The 12,568-nt window shown below is 47.2% G+C and overlaps 1 protein-coding gene across 5 annotated transcripts in view; it reads left to right on the top strand.

Annotated features, from left to right (window-relative positions):
* Positions 1-399: 399 nt before the first annotated feature.
* The window catches only part of LOC311139746 (transcription elongation factor A protein 3-like), a 42,782-nt gene continuing 30,613 nt past the window's right edge, over positions 400-12,568 (top strand). For 4 of the 5 annotated variants that reach the window (XM_084174682.1, XM_084174685.1, XM_084174683.1 and 1 more), the window contains exon 1: positions 433-635. In XM_084174682.1, the coding sequence (XP_084030808.1) occupies positions 567-635 (69 nt within the window). In that variant the 5' untranslated portion in view covers positions 433-566. Of the gene's footprint in view, positions 636-12,568 lie in introns of all 5 variants that reach the window. The other variant, XM_084174686.1, reaches the window with a different exon arrangement.

Consider the following 12,568-nt stretch of genomic DNA (forward strand, 5'->3'; position numbering starts at 1 on the left):
TGTTGTTGTTGTTTTTATCGCACTGCTTTGCTTTATCTTGGCCAGGTTTTAGTTGTAAATGAGAACTTGTTCTCAACTGGCCAACCTGGTTAAATAAAGGTGAAATAAATAAAAATAAATAAAAAAGAATGGCTGAACGATCCAGAGTAACTAATTTCCGGTTTTTAGGACTACAAGCTGGCGAGCTCTATTGCGCGAGGCGAATTGGCATTGGGGTTCTCTCCAAAGTCCGCTGAAATAGTTTGCATAGCCCACTGTATTAAAGTAAGTTTTGAAGTTATTAAATATTTTTCATATAAAGACGATATTAGTGTCAGACCCATAGCAACGCCTATATTGAGTTGTTGCCATGTATCTCATGGGAATTTTGACCTGATGGTGAGACGATGCGACAACTGTCCTTCTGGCCTGTAACTACTGTGGACACGCCCCTTCACCGAATGGAATGGACCGCGCCATAACGTAAAGTCCTATCTGCGTAGGATGAAAATTTACATTTCTTATTTTTTATGATATAGCATTTTACATAATATATATTATTGTACGTTTAATCCATGCCATAAACTATGACGCGAGAAGAGGAGTTAATTCGGATTGCAAAAAAGCTGGACAAGATGGTGTTTAGAAATAACACGGTGAGAATGTATTTTGACACCTTGCCTTATGTCGCATGTGTTCTGTCACCTCGTGCAGTCAAATGTATGAAATCATGTGTAGATACATGCTTTATTTTGAATTTGCAATGACGTATTCCATATTATAGTTATCTACAATAATACAAAGTATTACATTTCGAGGCTGTGCTGTAAAAAGTTGTGCACTGTCCCGAGAGGAACAGTTGTGCAAGTGGCAAATGCTGAACAGGTGTTTGGCACAGAATTGTCCAGATTTTGCCTATTCAGCAATACCGTGCGATATACACACACACCGAATAAAACTACTTATGCAAAAGTGTGAGACTTAAAGCATGCTGGTATTTTACAACAACTCCGTGCATGGAACCGAAAGTAAACAGCGCAAGGTCGTGACAGTGGCGTACTATGGGAATGTTTGTTGTTAGTATGGGCCAATTGTTCAGTGCTGTTTTGGCGGATTGTAGAATGCAAGTCGTTCACTGATACATTGAATGAAATTCCTTATTAACATAGCGCCTGCTGTAGATTACATAAACACAACTATTTTGACTATTAGTCTACATTACTATTACAAGATTTTTACATGGTTATTATAATATCACAGTTTGTTATTGATTGTAATTATGGTTAATACAATTGATTACAGTGATTACACGTCAATTGTGATTTAAGGGTAATCACTTAAAAACAGACTGTATAAACATGTGCAGCAGCTACAGTAGGCTTACTAACTACAGTACAAACCCTGCCTGCAGCATTAATTAAATAATACTATGCTCCCACCATCGCCATTTCCTGCATTTCGACACAATCTAATATTACCCTTTTAGGGTCACTTTGATTGTAAGTAAGAATATAATGTTTCTAAACACTTCTACATGAAGAGAGTGGCGCAGTGGTCTAAGATCCTGGTTCGAATCCACGTTTTGCCTTAGGCGACCGGGAGACCCATGGAGCGGCGCACAATTTTTGCCTAGGGGAGGGAATGGCCGGCAGGGATGTAGCTCAGTTGGTAGAGCATGGTGTTTGCAACACCAGGGTTGTGGGTTCGATTCCCACTGGGGGCCAGTATGAAAATAACAAAGATTAATAAACAAACAAAAAAATTTATGCACTCAAATTAAAGCTGTCAGTCTGCACTTTAACTTCATAGTCATTGTTTGATTTCAAATCCAAACTTTTGGAGTATAGGGCCAAAAGAAGAAAAAATGCTTCACTGTCCCAATAAGTCGCTCTGGATAAGAGCGTCTGCTAAATGACAAAAATGTAAATGTGGATTCTACCATGATTGAATAGTGAATAATGATGAGTGAGAAATTTAATGATGCACAAATATTATACCCCCCCAAAAAATGCTGACCTCCCCTGTTATTGTAATGGTGAGAGGTTAGCATGTCTTTGTGGTAAGATATTTGTGCGTCTAACTTTCTCACTCATCATTATTCACGATTCATTCAGGCGTTGGCAGGTCAGGGCGGATACCACCCGCCCCTGCCGAAGGTGGTCGAGGCAAGATAAGATCGCCTGAACCCTTCTGGTGGGCAGGCGTGCTCTCATGAGGACTGAGTCCAGTTCCATGCCAATGAAGGCCACCCTCTGGGTGGGCATCAGACAACTTTTCTTGTCATTTACAGTAATGCCCAGCCCGCCGATGTGGGTCAGGAGCGTGTCTCTGTCTGACAGGACCTGTGTCCTGGTCGGGGCACAAATCAGCCAATCGTCCAGGTAATTGAGGATCAACAATCCTCGGGACGTGAGAGGTGCCAGGACAGCGTCCATGCACTTTGTGAAAGTGCGGGGTGCCAAGGAGAGGCCGAAGGGAAGAACCATGAATTCGTAAGCTGTCCCTTCGAAAGCGAATCGGAGGTACTGCCAATGAGCTGGGTGAACAGGAACATGCAAGTATGCATCCCTCAGGTCCAGCGTCACAAAACACTGGTCCCTGGACACGGCCTGCAACATGGAGGCTGGGGACAGCATGTGGAACCTCAGTACCTTCAAGTACCCATTGAGGTTGCGGAGGTCCAGAATCAGTCGAAACCCTCAGTCTCTTTTTGGGACCACAAAATAAGTGGAGTAGAACCCACCTAGCCATTCTGATGTCTCGTCCAGGAGTGAGGAGATCTCCAGCTGCAGGGTTTTCTTCTTCAGGGGTTTGGCCACCATGGTGAAACGAAGGCCCCTGAAGGACGGGGGCCGGCACCGGAATTGGAGTTGGTACTCCTCAAGCATCGTAGACAACACCCAGGAGGACTCCACACCCTCCTCCCACTTTGCCCTTTGAGACCGGGAGAAGCGGCCGGGGAAGGGTGTCTCAGGGGTCCTGCCGGGGCCCGCCTCTCCTCTGGCGCCCGAGCGCCTGGGTCCCCCAGGCACATCCCTATGGCGTGACAGTTGACAGGTTGTTGCTACACCACACGCTGTGCCCCTCCCCGCTGTCGTCCCTCAGCACGAGGCGATGGGGCAGGAGAGGGACCCCCCCGTTGTTCAGGTGCAGGTGGGTGGCGATGGTCCGTCTGCCTTGGACCTGGGGCCTGAGGAGGCGGCATGAACCGTCTCAGGGTCTCACGGTCCCTACGAACCTTATCGGTCTGCTCCAGAATGTCATCAACCCCTGGGCCAAACGTCAGCCCTGGGGTGATGGGGAGAGTGGCAAATGTGCTCTGGAGAGCAATTGGCAGATGGGATTTGGCCAGCCAGAGATGGCGCCGGGAGGTAACCACCTGTGCCATGGCCCGTCCGTTGGCGCGGGCCACATCCCTCTGGAGCAGGGAAAGTAGGCGAGACACCTCCATCGCTTCCCGTAGTAGCTCCTCTGTGCCCTCCTGCAGCCGGGGCAACAGAGTCTGCAGGTAGGCCGGCAGCAGCATAGCCGCATTGGTAAGGCGGCCAAGAGAGCAGAGGGACCCATTTGTGGCTTTCAAGTCCGCATCAAAGAATCTGGGGGGGTCCCGGCTTCAGTCGCGGGTTCCGCCCTATAATCTCCCGGTCCGGGAGGACCATGGCAGCTATCATGGTGTCCATGGTCGGGTACTCCCGGAGGCCGAGTGCGCCCGCAACATAACTCCATGATCCAGTCTCTGCTGTGAGTCGGAAGCGCCCCCTTTCAGAGGCCCAGCTCTCCTGCAAGGCCTCGCGGAACTCAGCAGAGATGGGGACAGATGGAGAGTCATCCCTGTCCACCAGTTTGATGTCCAGTGCAGTGGCTACCCGAGTGAGTAGGCTCCTCATAGCCTATCGAGCCGCTGGGGGCGATGAAGCCCCGCTGCCGGCTTCTGATGGCCTGTCAGCCTGGTAGCCCCGCTCATGGCGGTGAACAGTGCCAGCATCGTCCCCCAGGAACAGCCTATCACTGGCCAACAGGGAAAAGCTGTCGTCGCCACCGAAGCTATCAACCTCCTGACGCAGGGCATGCGCCCTCCGTTCAAGGTGGTCCCAGCGGTCCGACTCCTGCCCCCGTCCAGGACTGGTTGCAGATGGGCTCTGCCTGCGGTGGCTCCGGCCACGCTTCCTGGGAGGGGTACTGGGCCCAATAGAGGGACTAACAGCTCGCTGAAGCACCACTCCTGAGGGAGGGAGCTCGTCCCCAGGCTGAGCCCGAGCCTGGCTGACCCACTCGCGCATGGCCTCCAATCCCGCCAGGCGCAGGCGTTTTGAGAACACCACACAAAACAGGCATCCAGTAGGGTGCTCCACCGCCATCTCCGCGTGGCTCAAACCCAGGCAGTGCATACACGAGGTATGCGGATCCCCAGGGGGGATGCCACCATCACACCTGTCACAAAGAGAAGCCATAAGCTCAGCCAAGCCAACAAGGCCACGGAGCAGGGGTCCAACGCCCTGGGAGAGCTTATGTTGTGACCCGCTTGGAGGAATAGGAACCCGGTGAGGGATAAATTACCCAGTACCTCTGCAAAAACCGGGGAAGACCTGTGTGGGAAAAACAGGCAGACATAAAAATAGTATCCAGGTAATGGATTTGATTTATTTGTTTTTTTGTTTTTGTTTTACTCCAACTGTAATATTACCTAGCCGGTTTAATATCCAAGCAGCAAAAACAGGAGTAACTCCATTAAGGAACTCCATAGTTAATGTCTCAATGTAGTGGAAAGCCCACCATGATACTCTTACACTCTGCAGGGGAAAGAACAAGAAAAAACCCCACAGGGTAATTAGCAGAGAACCCGCGCCTACAGCGCGGGGAGCAGCATGTTAAAGCAATTCACAACACACACATAGAACAAGCCAGTCGGCAGGTTGTATAAGGTAAATTACAGTTTGTGCAGCAAGAGCCACCACACTAATGGATGCACACGGAGTCGTAGTGTAACGCTAACGAAACACAAGTACGACAACCAAGGGCGGAAGATACATATCAACCGCGCGCAGCGAGTGGAGAACTCAAGAGGAGGGGCTGGCCATGCGGCCAGCTGCTCCAGGCTGCAAACAGCCAGTGAGTATACTTCCATGCAAGATATTACACTTAACAGTGACTTACCAAGCGAACTTAAGAAAGTTTGTACCTCAAACCATATGGACGTCCGCCAAGAAAATGAAAGAGAATGTGTGTCGCGGCCATGGGGTCTATAGATAGGGGCGGACCCCAGCTGTGACACAGGTGTACACGGGAGTAAATCTGTAAATCCTCACCTCGGATGTACAGTGGGGAAAAAAAGTATTTAGTCAGCCACCAATTGTGCAAGTTCTCCCACTTCAAAAGATGAGAGAGGCCTGTAATTTTCATCATAGGTACACGTCAACTATGACAGACAAAATGAGGAAAAAAAATCCAGAAAAACACATTGTAGGATTTTTTATGAATTTATTTGCAAATTATGGTGGAAAATAAGTATTTGGTCACCTACAAACAAGCAAGATTTCTGGCTCTCACAGACCTGTAACTTCTTCTTTAAGAGGCTCCTCTGTCCTCCACTCGTTACCTGTATTAATGGCACCTGTTTGAACTTGTTATCAGTATAAAAGACACCTGTCCACAACCTCAAACAGTCACACTCCAAATTCCACTATGGCCAAGACCAAAGAGCTGTCAAAGGACACCAGAAACAAAATTGTAGACCTGCACCAGGCTGGGAAGACTGAATCTGCAATAGGTAAGCAGCTTGGTTTGAAGAAATCAACTGTGGGAGCAATTATTAGGAAATGGAAGACATACAAGACCACTGATAATCTCCCTCGATCTGGGGCTCCACGCAAGATCTCACCCCGTGGGGTCAAAATGATCACAAGAACGGTGAGCAAAAATCCCAGAACCACACGGGGGGACCTAGTGAATGACCTGCAGAGAGCTGGGACCAAAGTAACAAAGCCTACCATCAGTAACACACTACGCCGCCAGGGACTCAAATCGTGCAGTGCCAGACGTGTCCCCCTGCTTAAGCCAGTACATGTCCAGGCCCGTCTGAAGTTTGCTAGAGTGCATTTGAATGATCCAGAAGAGGATTGGGAGAATGTCAGATGAAACCAAAATAGAACTTTTTGGTAAAAACTCAACTCGTCGTGTTTGGAGGACAAAGAATGCTGAGTTGCATCCAAAGAACACCATACCTACTGTGAAGTATGGGGGTGGAAACATCATGCTTTGGGGCTGTTTTTCTGCAAAGGGACCAGGACGACTGATCCGTGTAAAGGAAAGAATGAATGGGGCCATGTATCGTGAGATTTTGAGTGAAAACCTCCTTCCATCAGCAAGGGCATTGAAGATGAAACGTGGCTGGGTCTTTCAGCATGACAATGATCCCAAACACACCGCCCGGGCAACGAAGGAGTGGCTTCGTAAGAAGCATTTCAAGGTCCTGGAGTGGCCTAGCCAGTCTCCAGATCTCAACCCCATAGAAAATCTTTGGAGGGAGTTGAAAGTCCGTGTTGTCCAGCGACAGCCCCAAAACATCACTGCTCTAGAGGAGATCTGCATGGAGGAATGGGCCAAAATACCAGCAACAGTGTGTGAAAACCTTGTGAAGACTTACAGAAAACGTTTGACCTGTGTCATTGCCAACAAAGGGTATATAACAAAGTATTGAGAAACTTTTGTTATTGACCAAATACTTATTTTCCACCATAATTTGCAAATAAATTCATAAAAAATCCTACAATGTGATTTTCTGGATTTTTTTTCCTCATTTTGTCTGTCATAGTTGACGTGTACCTATGATGAAAATTACAGGCCTCTCTCATCTTTTTAAGTGGGAGAACTTGCACAATTGGTGGCTGACTAAATACTTTTTTTCCCCACTGTATCCCTCCGCCGCAGAGTGATACCAATATATTGGAGTGATCCAATATAGTGAAACATAACAGCCTAACCAGCTCTGCTGGCAACAATTTAATTATGCTTTTTTGCCACCGGCCATATTCAACGGGTGTTGTTCGTTCGTAAATTCATCAGTTATTCTGCACTCTGGTATACTCAGACTGAATTTACGAATGCACCCAAAATGTTACTTGCATAGTGGAGTCTTTTGTTAAGACCTGTAGCTAGCTAGCTAGCTAGGTAAACAATGAACCTAGCTAGGTAAACAACGTGTAAGATCATACACGTCACGTAATGTTAGCAAGCGAGCCAGCCAGCTAACGTTAGCTAGCTAAACAATGTCCCATAATCCCAACTCATGACATTACTATTCTGCATGAATCTGCTGGTAAGCTAACCAACTCGGTTCAATGTTAGCTAGCTAACATTAGGCTCTAACTAGCAAAGAAAATGGCTCTGAGATATGAATAATAACATCATACACGTAACATTAGCTAGCGAGCCAGTCAGCTAACGTTAGCTAGCTAGCTAACAGTACACTTTAACTTGAAATGAAACCACTTTCTGTCAAAATTAGAAACTTGAAATATCTGAAAATGTACCTAGCTAGACTATCTTACCCGTATACATCATGCATGATGGACGCGTCTCCCTGTCACGGATGCCATGGTTGCCCTTAGTTTGAAGATGTAATCCGGAGACAGGTGTTTTCTCCATCTCTTTAGCTATCATACTCTAATTCCACTGATTTCAAAACTCGATCCTCCAGAAAGTGGAGAGCTCCACTAGTGGAGAGCTCCAGTACACAATATATTTAAAAACAATCTGCGTTAGATAGGATTACCTACACATATTGACCAGCTCAAACAGACAGCCTTATATATGGCAGATCAATCCGAACTCCTCTCTCGGCATGTCCAGCCCACTCATTATCTCAGCCAATCATGGCTAGTGGGAAGGTTGCTGTCTTTTCTGTGGCTTAACCAACTACGCTCGTAATTGAACAATTGTATTCGTATTTACAGATGGCATACAAGTTTGTTATTAAGGCACATGAAAGTTCACATGTTCCAGAAGGCATTTCTGCCAAAAAACGCATTTTGATTTTTAAAAAAATGTTTATGTTCAAATGGCTCTCCTGTGAAGTAGTGACATGCAACATACGCCTAGTTTCCTGAAACAAGTCATATATAGCTGGATCGCCCCCTCCTGCCCCTAGGGGTCCACGGCCCTGCAGCGCCCAAACCCAACACACTCCACTCAGCTTTAGGATCTTAGTGAAACATTCATTATTGGTTTCAGGTGTGTTAGGCCAAGGCCAGAGTGACAACCAACAGTACGGCAGACCACCAAGGCCAGGACTGAGCAGCCCAGCAGTTAGGGATTGCCTAAATACAGTTGAAGTCGGAAGTTTACATACACCTTAGCCACATACATTTAAATTACATTTAAACTCAGTTTTTCACAATTCCTGACATTTAATCCTAGTAAAAATGCTCTTTCTTAAGTCAGTTAGGATCACCACTTTATTTTAAGAATGTGAAATGTCAGAATAATAGTAGAGAGAATGATTTATTTCAGCTTTTATTTATTTCATCACATTCCCAGTGGGTCAGAAGTTTACATACACTCAATTAGTATTTGGTAGCATTGCCTTTAAATTGTTTAACTTGGGGCAAATGTTTCGGGTAGCCTTCCACAAGCTTCCCACAATAAGTTGGGTGAATTTTGGCCCATTCCTCCTGACAGAGCTGGTGTAACTGAGTCAGGTTTGTAGGCCTCCTTGCTCGCACACGCTTTTTCAGTTCTGCCCACAAATTTTCTATAGGATTGAGGTCAGGGCTTTGTGATGGCCACTCCAATACCTTGACTTTGTTGTCCTTAAGCCATTTTGCCACAACTTTGGAAGTATGCTTGGGGTCATTGTCCATTTGGAAGACCCATTTGCGACCAAGCTTTAACTTCCTGACTGATGTCTTGAGATGTTGCTTCAATATATCCACATAATTTTCCTTCCTCATGATGCCATCTATTTTGTGAAGTGCACCAGTCCTTCCTGCATCAAAGCACCCCCACAGCATGATGCTGCCACCACCGTGCTTCACGGTTGGGATGGTGTTCTTCGGCTTGTAAGCAGCCCCCTTTTTCCTCCAAACATAACGATGGTCATTATGGCCAAACAGTTCTGTTTTTGTTTCATCAGACCAGAGGACATTTCTCCAAAAAGTACGATCTTTGTCCCCATGTGCAGTTGCAAACCGTAGTCTGTCTTTTTTATGGCGGTTTTGGAGCAGTGGCTTCTTCCTTGCTGAGCGGCCTTTCAGGTTATGTCGATATAGGACTCGTTTTACTGTGGATATAGATACTTTTGTACCTGTTTCCTCCAGCATCTTCACAAGGTCCTTTGCTGTTGTTCTGGGATTGATTTGCACTTTTCGCACCAAAGTACGTTCATCTCTAGGAGACAGAACGTGTCTCCTTCCTGAGCGGTATGATGGATGCATGGTCCCATGGTGTTTATACTTGTGTACTATTGTTTGTACAGATGAACGTGGTACCTTAAGGCGTTTGGAAATTGCTCCCAAGGATGAACCAGACTTGTGGAGGTCTACAATTTTTTTTCTGAGGTCTTGGCTTATTTCTTTTTATTTTCCCATGAGGTCAAGCAAAGAGGCACTGAGTTTGAAGGTTGGCCTTGAAATACATCCACAGGTACACCTACAATTGAGTCAAATGATGTCAATTAGCCTATCAGAAGCTTCTAAAGCCATGACATCATTTTCTGGAATTTTCCAAGCTGTTTAAAGGCACAGTCAACTTAGTGTATGTAAACTTCTGACCCACTGGAATTGTGATACAGTGAATTATAAGTGAAATAATCTGTCTGTAAACAATTGTTGGAAAGATTACATGCACAAAGTAGATGTCCTAACCGACTTCTTGCCAAAGCTATAGTTTGTTAACAAGACATTTGTGGAGTGGTTGAAAAAACGAGTTTTAATGACTCCAACCTAAGTGTATGTAAACTTCCGACTTCAACTGTAGATATCTCTCCTGATGTTGGCATGTTTTCAATACTGACTCCTTTTGTCATACAGTATTCCATATAAGGTATCCAGACCTTATGAAAGTTGCACAGTATACCCTTAATCTTGTAATAAATAAACTCTAGTGATACATAACTTGACATTTCTGTCATCTATTGTGACATTGTGGGAGGATAACCAAGTTACCAATTAATGGGCGCTATAAATGCTAGGTTACACAGTTTCTTCTGATAAGTCTCCAGTATCAACGTTTCCAAGCAAACAAAAACAGGGAGGAGGGAGAATCTGTAGACAGAAAATAACATACTCTTTGCCAGAATTCAGCCAGCCTTCACAAGAGCATAACATATTGAAATATGTCCCCTTTTGTGTTTTACAACTCTAGCAGAGGAATTATTTCTGAGTGCATGATATTCAGTTTTACTGGCATATAGTACGTTCTAAGGATGGTCTTAAACTGCAGTAATTTATGTCTGAGATTATATTAACATAACTGGGCATTCAAACATATCTGTATCCATTCATCATCATCATCAGTAGTGTCTCCTAGGCCTTCCTCACATTTTTGTTTTATATGTTTTGTGTCATCTGGAAAAGCCTCTATCAACCCTTGACACAGTTTGGAAATCAACTTTAGAGGTTTGTCAGTTTGCCTTAAAATAGTTTCAATCTTTGAAGCTTCTGGCTTGTCTAGTGTTTGCTGCACAGAGTGTCACGGTTTCGGTCGAGGCTGCTCCTCCTCCTTGCTCAGGCAGGCTTCGGCGTTCGTCGTCCCCGGAGTACTAGCTGCCACCGTTGTATGTTATCGATGTTTGTTTGGTTTTGTCTTCCTTTAGTGTTCATTATGTCCCCTATAAGTTTCTCGTTTTGTTTGTAGTTAGTTGTGTGTAATTGTTCCGCCTGTCCGTAGGTGCTGTGATTTTTGCTCTCATGTATTTAGAGTACGGACGCACTATTTGCGTATTCTTTTGTATTTTGTGTATTTGCGCACTGTATGCGTAATCGCTCGCCTCCGTTGTTGTTGAGGCCCGTTACTTTGTATTGTCGTGTGTCTACAAGTAAAGTCTGTTGAACTAAGCTTCTGTGTCCTGCGCCTGACTCCAACACCACATCCACATCAGCCATTGACAGAATTACACACCACTATGGAGTCAGCAGGAGCAGCAGCAGCACCCAAGTCGCTGGAGGATCGAGTCAGCGGTCAAGACACCAGGATCAATCAACTCGGATCCGCCCTGCAGGAGGTGATCAACACTCTGCGCCGATGGGAGACCGGAGGAGTGCCCACACCTCCTCCAACCTTACCACCACCATCGGTCAGTCCTCCCATCCCAGCTCCGGAATCCAGTGGGATTCGGCTCTCGCTCCCGAGGGCGTATGATGGCGCCACAGCCGGGTGTCAGGGGTTCCTCCTGCAGGTGGAACTCTACCTGGCCACCATACACCCGGCGCCCTCGGGATACGAGAGCGTTTCCGCCCTCATCTCCTGTCTCTCCGGCAAGGCGTTGGAGTGGGCCAACACCGAATGGAGGGGAATAGACGCCGCCACCATCACCTACGCGGAGTTCTCCCGCCGCTTCAGGGCAGTGTTCGACCATCCCCCTGAGGGGAAAGCGGTGGGGGAGCGTCTATTCCACCTCCGACAGGGGAAGAGGAGCGCACAGGAGTTCGCCCTGGAATTCCGGACTCTAGCGGCGGATGCGGGGTGGAATGAGCGGGCCCTCATCGACCACTATCGATGCAGTCTACGGGAGGACGTTCGTCGAGAGCTGGCCTGCAGGGACACCAACCTATCGTTCGACCAGTTGGTGGACATGTCCATCCGTCTCGACACCCTGCTGGCCACCCACGGACGTCCTGAGTGGGGGCCGTCCATTCCACCCTCCAGCACCTCTGAGCCGAGCCCTATGGAGCTCGGGGGTGCTGGCGCTAGAGAGAGGAGGAGAGGGAGCCCGAGGGGGGCCGTCCCCTGCACCAACTGTGGCCGTGAAGGGCACACTGCGGCTAGGTGCTGGGGAGGGTCTCCAGGAGGACGGGACAACAGGCCACGCACTGGGGAGTCCTTTCAGGTGAGTAGGCGCCCCACTTACCCAGAGCTCTCTGTTGTTCACTTATGTATACCTGTAAGATTTCATCAGGTTGCACCTCATTCCCAGCATAAGGCGCTAGTCGATTCAGGCGCAGCTGGGAATTTTTGTGTAAGGTTAGGGATTCCCCTCCTTCCTGTTGATGCTCCCTTCCGTGTCCATGCACTAGATAGCCGCCCGTTGGGATCGGGGTTGATTAGAGAGGTCACAGCATCACTTAGGATGAGTACGCAGGGGGGTCATGAGGAAACTATTCAGTTATATCTGATCGACTCTCCTGCGTATCCTGTGGTGCTGGGGCTTCCCTGGTTAATTACCCATAATCCCTCCATTTCGTGGCAACAGAGGGCTCTCAAGGAGTGGTCTGCCCAGTGTGTAGGGCGATGTCTAGGTGTTTCCGTGGGGGCGACCTCGGTGGAGATTCCGAACCAAGTGCCCGCAATGCACATTCCCCCTGAGTATGAGGATGTAGCACTCGTGTTTAGCAAGACGAGGGCGACGCGGTTGCCTCCTCATAGACAGGGGGAT

This window comes from Coregonus lavaretus (genome assembly GCF_964263955.1).
Source record: "Coregonus lavaretus genome assembly, chromosome: 13".
NCBI classification, from domain to species: domain Eukaryota; kingdom Metazoa; phylum Chordata; class Actinopteri; order Salmoniformes; family Salmonidae; genus Coregonus; species Coregonus lavaretus.